An 18,441-nucleotide genomic window follows, 5' to 3' on the forward strand; every position below is an offset into this window, starting at 1 on the left:
AAATTAAGGAAATAGGTCAATAAGTAGATTTCGAAATGTTCAAATGGTATTTACGGTTGTGTCCAGGTTGAGAGCAATTTGAATCGATTTATCAATGAATCGCCTGGATAAATATTAATTTCACTCTGTTTCATTTATTTATCTGTCTCGTATGAAAAAAAAAAATTCATAAAATTATTGATTTCCTTTTGCCAGTGGATTATGTTTGAACCATTTAAGAATGCGAACATCATCGATCTTATAAAAGGTTGAATAAACGTTTGTGTGTATCTTGAATGGATATTTACCGGAGGGCGGACGATACGTAATTGAACACGTCACAATGTCAGTGAAACAGTTATCGTGCGGTAAGTATAACGTAGGTACGTATGACACTCCAAATGATGACAGATTTCTAATCATCTCATTACAGGGTTAACAGTAGTTTTCGTTTTAGCGACGGTCAGTAATGAGCTTGAATGACGCCGTGGCGTTTTGACAGATGTGTAATCACCTCGTTATAACGAGGTCCCAAGCCCGTGTCGCGTGAACGGACACGCACTCCGTGTGTTTAGAGAAGCATGCCATTTGTGACAGATATACAATTCACGTGATATGACATAAACTAATGCCTTATATATTGCTGTTCTAGACATATTTACAGCATATCCACGATCTGGACAGAAGAGGTACCTTACACAAAGCATTGGTAAGTATTTTCCAACTTGTTCTACTTCCTCCGCTCCCCCAACTGGATCCATTGAAAAAGCAAAAAGGTGAAATGTATTCATTGATTTATTGGCAAAATAAATTAATTTCAATATGTATATGATATGTACATCGAATATAAGTTACATCCAGATTCTGGAAAATAGTCAAAATATACAAAAAGTGAATATGTACATTCATAAATAGCTCATCAAAAATGAAGTATGATACAGATGACGTTGTAATATAGCACCTTGGAAATGAAAGCTTGATTAAAAAGCTTTCTCTTAGCACAATCGTTCGTGCAGAAATGCAATAGGAGTTCTTTTTCAAGAGGTAGACTTGGGCAATATTGGAAGTCGATAAGTTAATATATTGCACTACAATAAATGATACTGCGAATCCGTAATTCGCATTTTCTAAAATCCTCATTATATATAATTTTGGAAGTAATAATTCCGTCGTTTACATCATGTTTTTCATAACATCTATCTCAGTTTCGAATCAGACTCGTATAAAACGACATGATTTTTATAAATCATTGCCTGAGATTGAAATGTTGAAAGTGGAAAACAGCGGAACAGGAATCCATGACATTTGAGCACATCAATAATTGAGGTTTGTCGGTTATGTTTCTGGGGAACGTTTAAGATATCACAATAGTTGCTGTCGATGGACAGGCAACAGACGCAATGCATTGATTTAAGTTACTATCACATGAACAATCTCTCGAACAAATCCATAGATTGTAAGTTTCAGTCATTTTGTTTTCACTTCCCTCTCAGGAACATTCAACAGCCTTCACTATTTCGTTATTGTTAATCGCACCTGTAATGGTTCTTTCCCTCTTTCCAACATATGTGAATTAATTTTGACCACTACCTCCGTTCACATCACTCTGTTCCCTCTTTTTGAAGTACCCTGAGCAGAGTCCTAGCACCTTCGTATTAACCACCAACATCCAATCACAATATTAACTGTAGCACATATATGCTTAGCACTTTGTGACGGACACATAGCACAGTTTCCAAGCACTGCTGCAAACGGTAGACTATACTCGGACAGCACTGGAGCATGAGGCGATAGCACTGGATCATGCGGTTGCACGTGGGGAACGTGCGTTGGAATTGACATAGTCACGATCACGATCTTCATGCTTTCTTTGGGCATTGTTTTGGATGAATGCATCTGTTGTTGTGGAGAACTGTTCCTTTCTTGCACTGACATCCAGGTTTACACTTCTTCCCGCATGATCCCAACTTGCCCTTGGAGCTGCATGTTCTTGGACAAGCCGAGGCACAGGGGGAGAACGTAGCGCCAGTTGGACATTTGGTGTTAACTGGAAAAAGAAAGAGATTGGTAAGATTTGGGTTTAGATAATACTGTGACGCATTTTGACGTAACTTATATGCTATATCACAACAGATTTGAATATTTCGTAAGTTATCATGGATATTTCAGATAGATACATACCATTGCACATTGAATTGTCCCACTTGACCTTGAACCCTGCACGTTTGCACTCATTGGCATATGCACGAAGGGACTCGCATGCGCACTGGTGGCCTTGAGGGCAGTCGCACATATCTGTAACACAGGAAGTGACATATGGCTGAACATCCACCTGGCGACGACACTTTGCGAAAGTTTTATCGTAGAGGGCGCTGCAGTGTCTGTTGGCTCTCATCTTGGCACGGGCATCACTCTCGCAGGGGGATGTCAGACGACGGAGCTTGGGCTTGACCTTGCATGCTTTTTTGCTACCAATCCTCCAGGAATGGCCAAAGTCTTCACCCTTCTCGTAAATCTTGCCCTTTCTTCCAATGAGGTCGTCGTTCTCAAGACCATTGTAGTTACCGCAGAGACCACACATCTGGTTCTTGTACTTGCTGCTGACGGTGACTTCAAGGTAACTGTCTCCATCCCAAACAACCTTCAACCCAATGTCAGCCCTGAAGGTCACGCTATGGCCGTCTTTCCTAATGGTGAACTTGTTGCTGCTTTCGGAATAGGGAAGGGAGATCCTCTTCCTGTTGACTTTGACCACAAGGTTCTGTAGAAGACTGACACGTGTGTTCCCCATGAAAACAACCAGCATCTGGGTCCAAGCGAACCCGGAGGACAAACGGACACCGTTCTTGACCTTAATGGTGAAGGCATTGTCCTTGGAACAGTCTTTGGCGAGGAGGTATTTGCATGTTCCCTGGAAATTGTACATCTTGCCGTCGAAGGTTCTGTAGTGAGGATCTCCAAACACTGTACACACAGCATCTTCTGTAACATATAAATGATTTGTTAATAAAAAGATATAATGATTACTGATGATTATGTTCCATATTTTATATTGGATGTTTTTTAACCTTTATAATTATTCATACCATGTTGTGCAGTTGATGCCAATAAATATGATATTATTTATTCAATTTTATATAGTTTGTACTTACGTTCAACACATTTAGGACAACATGCACCAGGTTCGAACTTGAGACGATAGCCTTTTGGACACCAGAGCGAGTTGCTGCATCGTTCACGTTGGCAGTAGGTGACACCGTCATCACAGGTGCAGTGGGTGCAGATACTGGGACGCCATTCCTCACGGTGCTACAACAAGCAATAAAATGAATTTGTTGTTCTTTAAAGTGCTTGGTGCTATTATTGTATTTGATATAAATTTAAAAAAATAAATATTACATTTTGTAATTTAAAGTGCTTGGTGCTATTATTTTATTTAATATGAATTAAAAAGATATATATTACATTTTATAATCATATTATAATGATGTTTACCTTATATCCCTTTTCTTGAAATGTACAGTCTCGCTTAGGTAGACATTTCTTGCAGCAGGCACCGTCAGTTTGGATTTGCTCACTCTCCGGACAATCAAGGGGCGGGCAGCTCTGGCGAGTGCATATCGTCGTCCCTGACTGAAAAAGATATTGGAATCGTCCATGTTAAACTTGGATCAAATGTTTCCAAAGCACGCTATGCTATTCATTTAGTCACTTATGAACAGGTCAATGACATAACTCCAGGTTTTATATTACGCCGCTGAATGCATGCCATTGATAACGTGTGTAACAAGCTGATAGGTAATATGTTGTGTAAACAGTCTAGACGTATTCATTCATACTTAGAGCGGAAGGATTGTCAAACACTTAGGAAGGGTGTAAAAAGTCAACAAAACATGCGATTGTTTTGCTGTTACAATTCGCGCAGCGTGTGATATAATCCCTATAATGTAGTCCGACAAAAAGTAGGGCATATTAATCATGAAAATGATATGTGAAATATTTCTGTGAAGACCACACATAATAATATGCGGTTATATACTGAATATTATAACTTACGTTGCATGTGCATGTCGTGCAATTTTGTGGAGAGAGGCTGAAGGTGTCTCCATTTCGTTTGATAGTCCTGGCGTAGAAACAAATATCCCTTGGATCAAAGATGGTCCTCTTTCCTTTACACATGGGGCAACACTCTCCTTCTGGTGTATAAACAGACTCGGCGGGGCAGTTCAGAACTGGGCACGCTTTCTTCGTACAGGTGATGGAGCCGCCATTGCAGGAACAACTGACACACTGGTCCGTCTTGAGGGAAAAGACGTCTCCATTCTTGTACTCCTTTCCTTCATAATAGCAACCTAAAACAGAAACCCCCTATATTAAACGAAGAAAATATTTGCATCTGAATTTAACATTTCTGAATAAATTGTACGTGTTTGTTTTTCGACAGTTTGACACGAACTGAGTTGTAACCATGTACACCGTTGTTTTGGGCGAACAATATGGCGGCGTATAAACCGGAAGTACTCTTGTGGTTTTCCTGCTCCGCACGAAACAGATGTGCAGTACCTGCTTGGTTTACGCGGGAGGAGATTAGAGTCAAAGGGAATTTCGCCTGAATTTGGGTGGTGAAAACGTGACATACAAAAGTACCTACACTAAAAATCTGATAAAACCAGTCAGGATTCGACACGGAGTGGTAGATGACGCTCTAATATATTAGGATGGGTGTTGATGGAAAGCATGTCTCTTGATGGGAAACTAGTTGCGGAATTTATGATCACATATATATTTACAGCGTAATCTCCTGTCGTGTTTTTTCGCCGACAGTGGCCCTGTCCATATATGAGTTTGACCTACTTAAACCGGTCTCCTCGCTTTGATTGTGGTTTACTGTGCTACGTCAGTCCTCATGCGCTATCAGCTGTGTCTTTAAACTCGATGTTCGGTGAGCGTTACACAGACACAGCACACACCGGGGTCTGGTTTTATTATTAATGGTGTTTTAATAGAGTTAAACATGTGACGAAGTGTCTGTAATAACTAGTCGTATGCCATAAATAGAGCTTCACTGTAAAATATATGTTTGATTGCGTGGGGGAAAGCCAGGTATTCACAAAGTTAATGTGCATTTATGAGGTATTTAAGAATATCCAGATATTTGTGTTATTAACCAGGGAACACCATAATCCCATTGATGTTAATTCTGAATGGAATACCAAGTTTTATTTACAGTTAAACAACCATGAACAATCCCAGTGCCTTGTCCATCCCGAGAGGAAATGTCGTATGTTGACAATGGCGGCGTTCAATTCACTGAACCAATCAAATTAACTATTTGCACGCGCTGACGCACCCGAACACTCGTACCATCTGTCACTTTGGAATCACCGAAACAGACCGAAATGATACGACAACGCTACAAGGTTATATGTCCTTTTGGAATAAACATTTCAGTGAAGTCAATGAAATCAGCTGAGTAGGCACATCGTAATTTAGGCAGTGGGGACTGAATATTTCGACTCATGTATGATGGTCATGTTTGGAATTGTGGGGGATGTGATATAAAGGGGAGGGGGAAACTAGCATTCCAGGGGTTGTTTAATTAACGTTTGTAAACAAACCCAAACAAACGTTACAACAGCGGCACAAGTCCGCAACAAATGTCCAAATGTTTGCAAGTATTTTGTCGTTATGTTTGCAACTGAAACAACACAGTGGTAATCTTGGATCAATTGAGTTGTCTTTTGGGGTATAATCGCCAATCCGATTTCGTTTCACAAAACGGCTAATTTTGGTTGTATTTTATACATACCTTTGCATGAAGGACAGCATTCATTCTTGGATTGGATTGGATTTTTGCATGGGACGTGGCACTGTTTCTTTGATCTAGTGACAACGCTAGCCTAAAACGAAAAGAGATTCCATTAAAACATGCAATAAATACACAATAAACCTCCTATACACTTGGAAATGACACCTGTTAAATATCAAACAGAAAGAGAATGTGTTTGGTGTGGAATTATACGTGCAACCTGCAGATAATAAAGATTTCAAAACTGCCCCTGAATTTCTCTTTTGTTGGGACAATGACTGCCGATCACAGACACAAAATTGAGAGATCGTTCCGATAAATGATATATCAAACTACAATAAAACCAACATTCGCAAGCACACCTGGACCGCCATGGGTGATTTCGACGCCATTAAAACTGCCTGTCTATAGACGAGGCCATTGAGAAATCACCTTTAAAAGTTAGCTAATCTATCCAAATTATTAGCTTCACGTGATACAGAAGTCATTATCTACCGAACAACAAAATCAGAACAACATAAAACAGCAATACGTTGAACGCGGGAGCCTTCTTAGGTAACCCACCTAAGGCGTCTGGCTTCTTTATGAATATGTACATCTGTGTAAACTGATGCCTGTTTAAGCCAATATTTAAAATGCCATTATGCATACACATACATGCTTGGAAACAATAGACATGTGTTTGTAAACATATGTTACAATAGCCATGTGTTTGTAAACAATAACGGTCATATTTCACAGTCTAGACAGACAAATATCATTGCAGTATAATCGTCTTATCATTAACTATGACTGGGGCAACCCAAACGTTATATCATAAAGATAAATAATACACATCAACGACGTATAATACACATCAACGACGTATAATATACATCAACGACGTGTGCCCCCTTGGATTATATTTTTGTGTGAAAGAAAATCAACTCTTCTAATCTTCCATTTCAAGTACGCGTTTTGCCTTTCTAGCTTTGGGGTGAATTTTCTCACACGATCCAAACCTCGGTGTTCCGGTCAAACGATAAGACATGGCATACCACTTGTCTTAAGTTAAAAAAAGAAATGTAGAGACAGTTCAAAGTAGTTGTTGGGTGTTGTATGTACAGGCAGTCCACAGGGTGGGTATAATTCAGTCAACAAACTGTCAGTTCTGTTGTCATGTTCTGAACTTACAGTACTAAAGCCGAATAATAATTTACAAGGGGAAAGCAATTGGAGATCATTACGTAACACTCGATTCAGGAACGTAAAACACTGGAAGTAGTTGAGAGGAAAATATTTGCCAGAAACCTGTTTGAGATCTCGTGCAAATGCGCGATGTTTGAGAAGCCAACGAGATCTGTAAACTCCTAATTGTTTGGTTGGCCTTAAAGCCACGGCTTAGAGTCTTCTTGCTAACTACAATGGAGTTTAGCAGCCAGTGTACCAAGCCCCACGCGGCTAAAACGGGGCTACTATAGACCAAGGGTTATTGACTGGTGATTTTCTTCACAAATACCTCTTCTGAATAAAGACAAACAAAACATTCCTGAAGATGTTCCGAAAGGGAACAAGAAAGGGACTTAGCTTGCAAACTTTCAACAGGTGAATATTGGTGCCGCTCTTCCCTTTGATTACAACTGTTTGATTCTGGATCATGAACACATGGAGCAATTATAACTATCATAAACTTTGTACATACCCGACATTCAAAATGTTCGCAGGGCTTCTTTGGGTCGGACCAAATCTGACCGCTTTCGTAGCTTTTCCCTTTGTACACACATCCTGTGTAAAAAGAAAGAAAGAAATATTATAAGATTAAGACCAGGAAAACAAAATGATTTTTTATTTTATTATTCTTATTGTTGTTATCGTGAACAGTTATATTTTTTACATACCTTTACATACGTCACAGCACTTCTTGCTCGGACCGTCAAACAAAATGGCATGGCAGCCTTCTAGGTTTCCGCACTTAGTTTTCTCACATTCGACTTGGCCATTCTGAAACATGAAAATAAATAATTGATACAATAAATTATGTTGACATATTACACATTCCATGGGACAATTTATGACGACGCGTTGCTCCCTAGAGCTGTCCTTTGGTTGCAAAAAGCAACTTTTCAGAAATGTAGATTAAACAACCCTTAATCCGTATACGTATTTGCTAACCCCTGAAAAATGCATGCAGGTAACTATGAAAAGTTGGAATGTCGTGGGTTCAACAGAAAAGAACAAGGTCCGTATCCTTCCTGTTTGGGATCACAGTCATGTTGGCTTGAGGAAACACTATTAAATATCTCGTCTAGTTTAACAGTACTTTATCTTCCTCTTGTATACTCATGCACACCGCCTCTGTCTAGCCCCGGTGCCGGCCTAAAGCTGGTTTGTCGAGCCATATTGCCCTTGTGAGAACTTTTCTCTTAATGTTTACGGGTAGCCGTTAACAAGATTCAGATGGCGTCAGGACACAACGCTAACAGACGGCCTGTCCAGCCTTTACCATACCGACATTGACAGCTGAAATTTTAATCACGTTTCGGTCCGTTTTAGAAAGCAGGGTAAACATTTCTATCTGACTTTTCAGTGTTCAGAGCAGCGATGTAGTAGCATGGCAGATTGGTTATTTTAGGTGTGTATCAGGTATTTTGGAGACTTTTATATGTAATCCGGTTTAGATTTATATCAGGTATTTTGGAGACTTTTATATGTAATCCGGTTTAGATTTATAAATGAACGATTGTGACAATTTTCCCTTTGGTGATAAGCTTTGTTTAATGAGTCTGTACAGTTAATACAAATACAGAAATACAAGCAGGTGCAAGTAGGTAGAAAGCACCATGGGGTGTTCTAAAATGCGAACAAACGAAATTAATTTAAAGCAGTTCATTTGCTACAGTTTCCGTTCTAATTTAAGGAATAAATAAGAGAAACAGTTTGCTAAAAGCGACAGTTATGTTATGTATTGATGAAATATCATATTTCAATCAAGTATGTGCACAACGATGGATAGCATTCACCAGGTTGGAGTATTTCAAGATGGCTCTCAGTGTCGTCTGCGAGTCGCCCGCCGGAGCAGACGACCTATCAAATCTTAGTTCGTAAGCAAACATACCCGTCTTTACGATCGCTAATGGTCCTCAAGAGGAATAGAGCCACTTTGCTGGGACATTTTAAAGTAACAGTTGTAATAAAATATCGAGTAGGCTTGGAAAGAGAGGCTGTCATATTAGCCCGCACACTAATCGCAGTGGATTGGATGCAATGTGAGTTGAACAACCGAGCAACGGCCAACACCTACTACCACTTCAGTAAAAACCAAATCGGAATTATTTATAGAGGCAAAATTCTAGACATCAGACGTTATTCAGGTCACCAGAACTGACGAAGTTAACGCAGGGATATCTGGCACTTTTTGTTGAGTATCAAAGTCGTGGAGGGAACGTAATTGATTACATACTTAGATGCACTCAAATCTGCAGCACAATCGGCCTGGGGAAAAACACGTGTTCTTTGAAACAACAGAGGGATGTAGCCAAGATTTGAAAAAGTGAAAATTGTTTCTAAATTCAGCAAGCGCACTAACGATATGCTCACTCACTATAAACTTAACGGACTTGTTAGGCCTCTGGAAGCCAAATCAAGTCGAGAATTGTGCGGTCTCTTTCATCCCTTCTCAAGACCACATACTCCTCTTTCACCTCACACCTACGTACGTTTCTGTACTTCCCAAAACTGAATGATACTTTTTTCTTGACCTTCTGTGGCCTCAAGCTCACTTGTCATTAGAAACAGCTGTTTTTGCCTGTCAAAATAGCATGTTACACCCCGACAATAAATATATATCGCCTTTAACTTTCCCCCATACATTACGCTTGAGACTAGACGCTCATATCTCAATTTGCCCAGATTTATAGTAATGTGTAAATCCCTATTGGTGATAGGGAGGGTTAGATAGATATATAATTACCCTACTGATTACGAGCTGGTTCTTCCTAGAGATTTAACTGCTAAACATGCCGCCTGGTTGCTGGGCTAGACGGGAGATTGACTGGTTCTGTTTGAAAGCGATACCTCTTCTATGCTTATTGTCTAGAGAAGGACTCAAATGCATGATACGAACGAATTACTTTTAAGAAAAAATATCTGGGTGTGCCGATTTGTATTTTGATTGAAATGTATAACGGATTTCATAATATTGTGAACCGGTTTCAACCAGGCACATACATATATATAGGCAAAGAATGTGTAAGGACAGCGTTATCTAATTCATATTACCGGCATGCTCAGATGAGCGCCCGACCTCCGTCTTCCAATATAAATATTTGCAAAGGGGTATCATGAAAGGGTTAGGTTATCATAACTACGAATTAGTTAGGTGTGAACATTTTATCCGCGTTTGGACACTCAAGGATGTCAGGATAAAAACCGTTTGGCAAAATGATTCACCGTTATGTGACGACAAGAGTTATGTCCCCTGTTAAAAGGAAACTATGAATATTGCGGGCGGGCTTTTATTCTCTTTGAACATGATAGGTAAGGTTTCTTATTTCAATCTGAGGGGAATTAGAATCTAATCTATCTTTTTATGACAATTTTATCCGCCGCTGACGATTTTATTTTATTTATGGAAGTGACGTTCCAGTCTTCTTTGACTGACGATACGGCGTATTTAACACTTACATTTAATATTTGCATATATTTGTGGGTGGAATGTAACATACACTAGTCTGTGGGTTTATAGCTAGCCTTTTGTGGTATCTGTAGACTGATCAATAACATGAAATATATTTAGCATAGAACTTACTTCTTCCACAACGGATATATTTTACATGCATTATAAAACCGTTTCGAACCGTGTTGTGTTTTGATCTGGTACTTTCCTTCCATATTCCTTACAATATTTCCAAAGATTATCTTGTCGGTATTTTTTTTCCGTAAGTGTCGTCTGCCACCGAGGGCCAGAGGTCACGTGACCGCCTGGGAGCGCTTCTGCGTGAAAGGGTTCGACTTACTCATGTAAACAGCAAGTACTAGGTGAACGTCGCCTATCTTGTGTTAACTCGGAAAGATCAACACGTGAGACAAAGACAGACGCTCAAATACTTGCGGGTGGGCAGAGACCCAAAATGGAGGCAAAGTGAAGCGAAGGAGCACGGAAGGGATAATGGGTAGACGCTACCCCGTACCCTGCGGCGAATCGTCCGTCGCCAATCCACACAACAGTTCTCTCCCTTAAAAGTCAACGTAACCTCTAAACATGTAATTGATGGTATTCTTTGTCTTTCGTCGGAAAAGTACATTTCATAAAAAATATTCAGGACTCAAAACCAAGAATTTTCGCAATAATAATGCGACTGTTCAAATTTAACCTGATATTTACCCTTTAACCTTCTGAACACTTTCAACACGCTTGACTAAAGATAGGTTTATACCCCAAATGCTATGGGAATAAGAAAAAACGAAAAGTCGCGAATGAAATTACTTTCCGGACATATCAGCTAATCTGCATTTGTAGGCGATGGAGCATCACCGTGGCCTATTACACTATATTAATGAAGCACGCAGGATCGCACGCACGCTTTCTAAGGCTTTTGTCAACATTTACGCATCACAATACTTTTAAATTGATTAATCTTTTTTGAAGATATTCCGAAATAGAATTACAGCGACCTAGACAAACACTTGTGTACCAAGCAGAACAGGTCGCCATAAGTCTGAGTGCTCCACGTAATATGAACGGTACTTTCCATACAATTGCTGTCTTAGAGAACATATTGCGTGTTTTGTGTACGAAAAGGGGGATGTGTCCAGAAAGAACCCTCTTCTATCTGTTCGATCACAATGAACAGCAAAATAGAATTGACATGATAACCTGTGTAATGCCCTAGAAACAATTACATGTACTCAAAATTTAACCAATCCTAAAATTTGATACGAGGGGAGACAACTGTTATTGATGAGAATATCAACGTCAGGTGGGTGGCGACAGCGTTTGCCAAGATGGCGCCGATGTCGTCTGTTTCCAACCACCAACAGATGGCGGTCAGTGTTTATGCTTGTTATTAAACGATCTGATATACAGCTTCGTTGAAACTACTCGACTTTAAGGAATGATCATTGAGAGTAAATCAAGGGCTATAACGACATTGAAAAGTCACGAGTCAAGACATGCAAAGAAAACCGTAAAGGCCATATCGGCTGAAAACAGGAAACAACAGATAGCTGTATTTTTGAAATTGCATAAGACGGGGTTCTTTTTGTTCAGAGACAATATTTGAATACTGTATTTGGGATAAGATAGGAAGCATTGATTGCTTGTGGTTTCGCGAAGCTAAGATAACGTCCCGTGTAACCGTAGTTGTTCCTCTTCATTGGCCGGATGGCAACTGCATACAGAGATATCGGGCTGTATTTGTTTTGAACTCTAAACTGAAGACCTTTTGACCTAGGGGATTAAACATTGTTTAGCAAATATCAAACCCACATGCACTTGGCGGGGAATTCTAATGACCTTAATTAGCCGTTTTCTTGTCTCTTTTCTGTCACTCAAACAGGAAGAAAACTTGTTGCTTGAAAGGATGTCTTTTCAAAAAGGTTAACTTTTGGGGGCGGTAATATAAATTATTCTAACTACATGAATAAATATTTGATCTAAGATCCCGTGTCGTAACATAAATGTAAATATCAGCAAATGTTTATATGTCATTGAATAAAGAATACACGTTTCATCATATTTCTCATAAAACGCGACCAGAATCCTCAGTCCCTGTTTGCTATCTCAAGTATGTGGCTTGCGGTGTTTGTTAGATTGTGAAAGAAGTTTATTTTATTGAAGTAGCACTAATCAAGCACTCTTGATAACCTTTCCAGACTCATCTCCTTATCTTTTGAGTTATCCCCCTTTGTTACATCTTGCATGTGCGTACGCTGACAATAGGATGGAGTGGTTCACGTGTGTTAGTCAGGTTTAGATAACTTAGCCTTTGACAAAGGGCATTCTGTTGTACATCTCGATGAGAGAGGCAGTGGACCACCCAAAACAAAAGAGATCCCTGTTTCCAAGATGGCGGCCGAGAGCGTAATTTACGCTGCAGGCACGTGCTGTGACGTCACAGCCTACCAACAGCTAGCTCAATGACAGGTCCCTTTTTCGCTGTTTTTTGGGGGGTAAATAAGAATGCTGATGATTTGTGTTGTGTAGGGTGTGTTTCAACGGATATTGTCAGAAGACAATGAAATGTATTTCTACTCACTCGACAGAAACAGGCGATGCAAGGGTCAGTTGTAATCCCAGTAATGTTGATTTCCTCGCCTTCATTGCTACATTGCTTCACGGTACCTGCAAAGAGGAAAATACATATATTACATCACTACACATACAATTACAACGGTATATCCTAATCATTAAAATGGCATTAAGGAGTTGGAAGCATTACTGGATGGATCAGTATCACGATAAATCCTATCGATAAGGCGGCTTTCGCCGACAGTAAGATTAAGGCAAAGATAGCTATCGTCAGTGAGTAGACTTATTACATATGTCGCCGTAACATCAAATTTCTAAGGGTTTTTTAATCTACTCGAAGCTTATTAGTGTCGGAGCCTGACGGATGGGGGTCGGGATGGCGCTTGCCCCGGGGGGTGGGGATGACGGGGCGAGGTGACTGACACCTGGCTTTTCATAAGCTTGTTGGGAGGCTGAGAGCAAGTATTCTACCTGGCGCTTATCGGAAACTCAATCAGGGCGATTTGTGCCGTCGTCTTTAAAGGGGACAGCAAAACAAGCCACCGTAACGTAAATTGTGCCCCTTTAAAGAGCCGAACGTTTCGCCACGTCAACTGCTCAGTGGGACTGTCAGATCGTGTGTTCACAACGCGACGGGAGCCTAGAGAGCGATGCCTTAGGCACCCACACCACAATTAGAATGCTGCAAAAGGACGGGCTCAATAGATCTCCCTGCTGTACGCCTAGTGAAGAGGAAACAGTTTTTAATACCGGTTAATTAGGTGCTAGATGGACGTTGGAATCATAATCATGTTTGGATTATTAGAGTATAAACAATTTCATTCTTATACGTAAAACTGATTTTCACATGGTAGTAATATCGGTAAAAGAAACATTATTAATGGGTGTTTAATGAGACTTTTATTACGTATGTAAAGATGTCAGTGGAATTGTTATTAGACAAACACCAAATACACAGATGAAATCAAAACATTTACTCCAGTCAGCAGTGTGAGTTTAACTTATCTGAGTTGAATATGTTAACCAATGTTATGGTCTGGTAGACAACAGTCGTGTTTCACTTGTAAGATGAATGAATAAAGAGGGTGAACCATACATTTAGTACAGTCTCCCAAGTCTGTACGATCAATCAAAGGAAAAGCTGAGAGGACTGTCAAATAAACCATCTTACTCTATAAATCCAATTTTTCACGTGATTTCATTCTGAAGACGAGAGTCATATCTCTCGCTTATCGAGAACATAAACGCATTAAAGGAATGGGCGCGGATACTTACACACTGCCATGTAAATATTTTTCTGTTAATAAGTTTGTAATCTAAAGTTTATCAAAATCACGATATATATAGTTACTTCCTGTGTCGGTTTTATAGCGCTCGGTCTAGACTGAGTTGAATTAATGAAGTAATTTGGGGAAAAATGTTACAAATTATCGTTAATTATTTCATTTAGAATTTTATTTAGTTCGTGTGCGTCACTAGAAAAAAATGTGTTTGTTAAGTAGATGTAAACTAGAAGAAATCCTCTTTTGGTAACTGGCATCGGTTTGGCCAGATAACTAGAAATCCAAAGGTATCTTAGTACAAATAATTCGAAGTTTAAACATGTGTGTGTCACTAAATCTACAGATGGATTTGTCCTCATCCATCACTGGATGGTACCCGTGCTTTTCCTAACTTTATATTTTCGGAACATTCTCTGGGTAAATCAATATTAGATATTGGTCAAAAACAAACACGCCCTCGTGAGAAAGCATGGCCTGCGTTTGTTCGGCTTGTGGCGTATTCGATAGGATGACCCGCGGTTTGGTTAATGACCGAACTAATCAACTTAACATGTTAACGACAGCTATCTCTCATTCAAGAGAACCTATTTTCAAAATATATATAACTAAAAGCATCCTACTTTTCTTTAACAGAGTTAATAACCTAACATTGTGCAGTGGAGCCATGAAAATGAATTATAACGTTTAATTGAAATATCTTAGTAGATAGAATGTACAAAGTCTATTTAGAATTAATTTCACCCTCTGTTTGAACATTTGAAACTTATTAAAGGATTCTGTTCTGCGAATAAATGGACCTACTCTGCAATCTTAAATTACATCCGTGGCAATAAGACAGTTTAACAGAGTAGAAGTGACATTTAACTGAACTAATTATTGAAAGATTAATTATTATATTTCCAGATAACATTCAGGAGGATCATAACGAAAGGTTGTAATTTTCAATGTTAAACATTATGTACATTTTATGTATTGTGTCGACTTTATGTAAGATGAATCTATTCAACTGAGTGAAGGCTGCCGCGATGATGATTTACGGATGGTTCGCCTAACATGAAGCCTACACTAGATAATAAAAGTACATTGGGGATAGGGTAAACACGCCAACATACAAGAGAAGAACGGGGGGAATATTGTTATTACGAAACGATTAGCATGAAATGATACGCACGTTCTGGATCCCGCTTTCGGTTGTCAACTAGGCCAGGAGACAATATTGTCAACACATCGTTTGAAATGAATTATACTGATTTCACATACATACATACTGGAATTACACACCACGTTTGAAAATGCTAACCACCTTCGTTCGAATTTGACATTACTCCTGAATACTGTTTTATTTGATTACTATTTCTGTGTTGAAGCTCGAGGTGATCAACACTAATTTACAAATTAGTTTAAAAAAGTTTTACACAACAATAACATAATTTCAATATTTAAATTGAAGAATATCCTTTTCAAATTCACAAATAAAGTAAATTTACAAAGCAAAGATATCAGCCGCCAGTGCTAAGCATATTTGGACAATCACTCTACAAACCCCTCATTGAAAAACTATGGACGTGTTGTTGTGGAACCGTGCTGGAGAACCACAAACTGTTTTCTGTTAGATCATTGGTTTCAAATTGTTGACAGCAGAGCCCGAAGGTGTGAAAATATCTAAACGTAAATATATAGCTGTTCGCGAAGCTGTTGCTGTTATTTATATAACAAAATTCCGTGTGTGCACTTTTACTGGCGGTATACTTCCCTGTGTAAAAACTGAGTGAAACAGGGTCACGTCTCGTCCAACCATATGATAAAATGAATGCCTATCTTTACCGTACTACTGATGTGTTTGGGTACCGTTATTTAGCAAACACTGAATGTTTAGCTGACATAATACCGTTTGTATCGGATGTAGGTGGCTATTCGAGTCCCAGGGGTTTAAATGTATTCTAGAACAATATGGTGTTGTTTAAATGGGAGATAATATTACACTGAAATATATCGCGATCGTGTTCAAGCTCTAAACCACACTTACTACCAAGCTACCGTGCTACATAATATAACCACAACACACCTTTTACAATTATCCAATGCTTTAGGGTTACAGTTGTTGTATATGTTTCGGATGACACGTGGTGACTTATGAGAACAGACACACGTTAACATTAAGGCCACCGCTTGTAAATAACCCCCGGTCGTGTACATTTCATAATATAAAATACCAAATGCTGATATATATTATTTCGACAGTAACCTAATGTTAATTTGTGAACGATCGATTTATGAACAGTTACCATCGGAAATGTCGGCCTAAGTTGACAGGGTGTTGCGACGTAAGTAGGCCGGTTTTAATATCAGATTACATTGCCATCAGCGAGGGTTATGAATGGGCTTAGACTACAGCAGTATGGCCCTTACTAAAGGTTTGAATTAAATAAAATAACACCCCGTTTTAACGAAGGTGATCGTAAACATTTGGATTTTATCTATGTCATTGCTGATAGATCAATAGCGTTGGACGAAGGTAGGGCAGCGATTTCAACACTACGCGATCCTGGGTCGCAAAAAGTATTGATTAAATCATATTTTAGATTTTATATCGATCGTGGAATAATGAGGGCTGAATGTAGACTTACATATTTGTCTAGTAGGGAACACCGATGCGCATGTAGAAACGTTGCCCTAACAAACACGCGTTGAATTATACATATTTTCTTTACACCGCTTGACCAAGAGTTTTTGTTTAGCCTTTATGCTTCTGTGAAGGAAGGAAAATACTGATCAAACACGTTCGGTAGTAATTACAAAGATACGGGAAAAAATCTATTGGTATAGCTAGCTCAATGTTATTTTTCGCATAAATTGTACACAAAGTTTAAGGTTGACGTGAGGTTGTCATCAAAACAAGTAGTAAATTTCAAATTGGATATACCTTCGGCTGTATGGCCATTTGGACGTCCAGAGCTGTTGTGGTTTATTGGAGGTGGGTCTGTTTAAAGCGACAACCTGCTGTGTTGTTTCTCTGGGGATAGCTGGCTATAGGATCAAATCTAATACTGACTTTTGTCGCTTGAAATGCAGCTACTATGAAAGGACCACCTCCTGTCTTCAAAGAATAGGGCGAGGGTTTGTATCTTGGTGTATGATTTCGTACCCGCTGTGCTCGGGCCAAACACCCGCTCTAGAGGTGAGTTACTTATATACGCCTTGACTCACAGCCTTAAGGAAGGGATGAGAAAACTAACGCTGTATTTTCAAAAATTAAACTGACTTACCTTGTAAAAGAGCAACAGTTGGTGACAGGTGGATCCATAGTAATAGTGTGGCAATCGCCGGTATAGTGGTCCTGTGACTGGAGAAAGCTTCTTGCACAAAACAAAGCATAGTATTTTTGAGAATAATAATTCTCAAAAAAATATTTATCAAAAGACAATTTGAAAAAAATCACAAGTTGCTTCAAGACTTGAAAACACAATCAGTGCGTAGGATAATGATCATCCAAGTAGAAACAGGTGATAGTAAACGTTTGTTGTACTGTGACAGCGGTTAACACACTTCCGTGGGTGGTATATGTAGAGACTCCGAGCACACACCCTTAATTCGACAAGAGACTTGTGGTAGTACGTCTACTGTTTGAAACAGAACGAGACTGGAGTTGAGGAGTCGTACCTCCCGTATACATGGGGAGTAGGTGGCAGTCCTTCCTCACCATGACACTTTCTCCTCCGTCGTGTAAAAATCATTGTTGTTTGTTTAGAGGCTGTTTCTTCCTAATCAAATCAAGAATCAGTTGTTGTTGGCTAATCCGATCAATCGCTCATTAGTTAATCCCGCACCGTCTTCCTCAAACGCTAATCCACTATACCCCAAGCCAGGCCATAGCGTGTGCGCTGCTCAGTCGCCAAGTTAGACTGCTGGCCTAGCGATAGACGCGGCTACAGCGAGCCTTCCCCGTCGTGTTTTCTTAACAGTGAGGATGTCAGGCTATGGGAGCGTTTTGCTGTTATTGTATTATGTCTGAGATATTTCCAGCACATGATATTTACACCAAACACTCCAAATAGCTTTTGTTGCTTCGAGATTGGATGTGAAGTCAGTAATTATTGTGAACAGGAATTTTGTACGGAAGAATTAGTTTGTTTTAACTGCAC

The 18,441-nt window shown here is 39.4% G+C and overlaps 1 protein-coding gene across 1 annotated transcript; it reads right to left on the minus strand.

Annotated features, from left to right (window-relative positions):
- Nucleotides 1–758: 758 nt before the first annotated feature.
- LOC124265255 (BMP-binding endothelial regulator protein-like) lies at nt 759–18,233 on the minus strand. The gene is made up of 10 exons (XM_046700041.1): nt 17,566–18,233; nt 13,024–13,109; nt 7,666–7,768; nt 7,470–7,552; nt 5,789–5,879; nt 4,036–4,331; nt 3,475–3,612; nt 3,132–3,288; nt 2,161–2,961; nt 759–2,026 (listed from the first exon to the last, which is right to left on the minus strand). Exons 1-10 carry the CDS (start codon nt 17,672–17,674, stop codon nt 1,839–1,841), a joined length of 2,052 nt encoding a protein of 683 aa, XP_046555997.1. The 5' UTR covers nt 17,675–18,233; the 3' UTR covers nt 759–1,838.
- Between the last annotated feature and the right edge of the window lie 208 nt (nt 18,234–18,441).

Source organism: Haliotis rubra, unplaced genomic scaffold (genome assembly GCF_003918875.1).
Source record: "Haliotis rubra isolate DU_JTF1 unplaced genomic scaffold, ASM391887v1 Scf97, whole genome shotgun sequence".
Lineage (NCBI taxonomy): Eukaryota > Metazoa > Mollusca > Gastropoda > Lepetellida > Haliotidae > Haliotis > Haliotis rubra.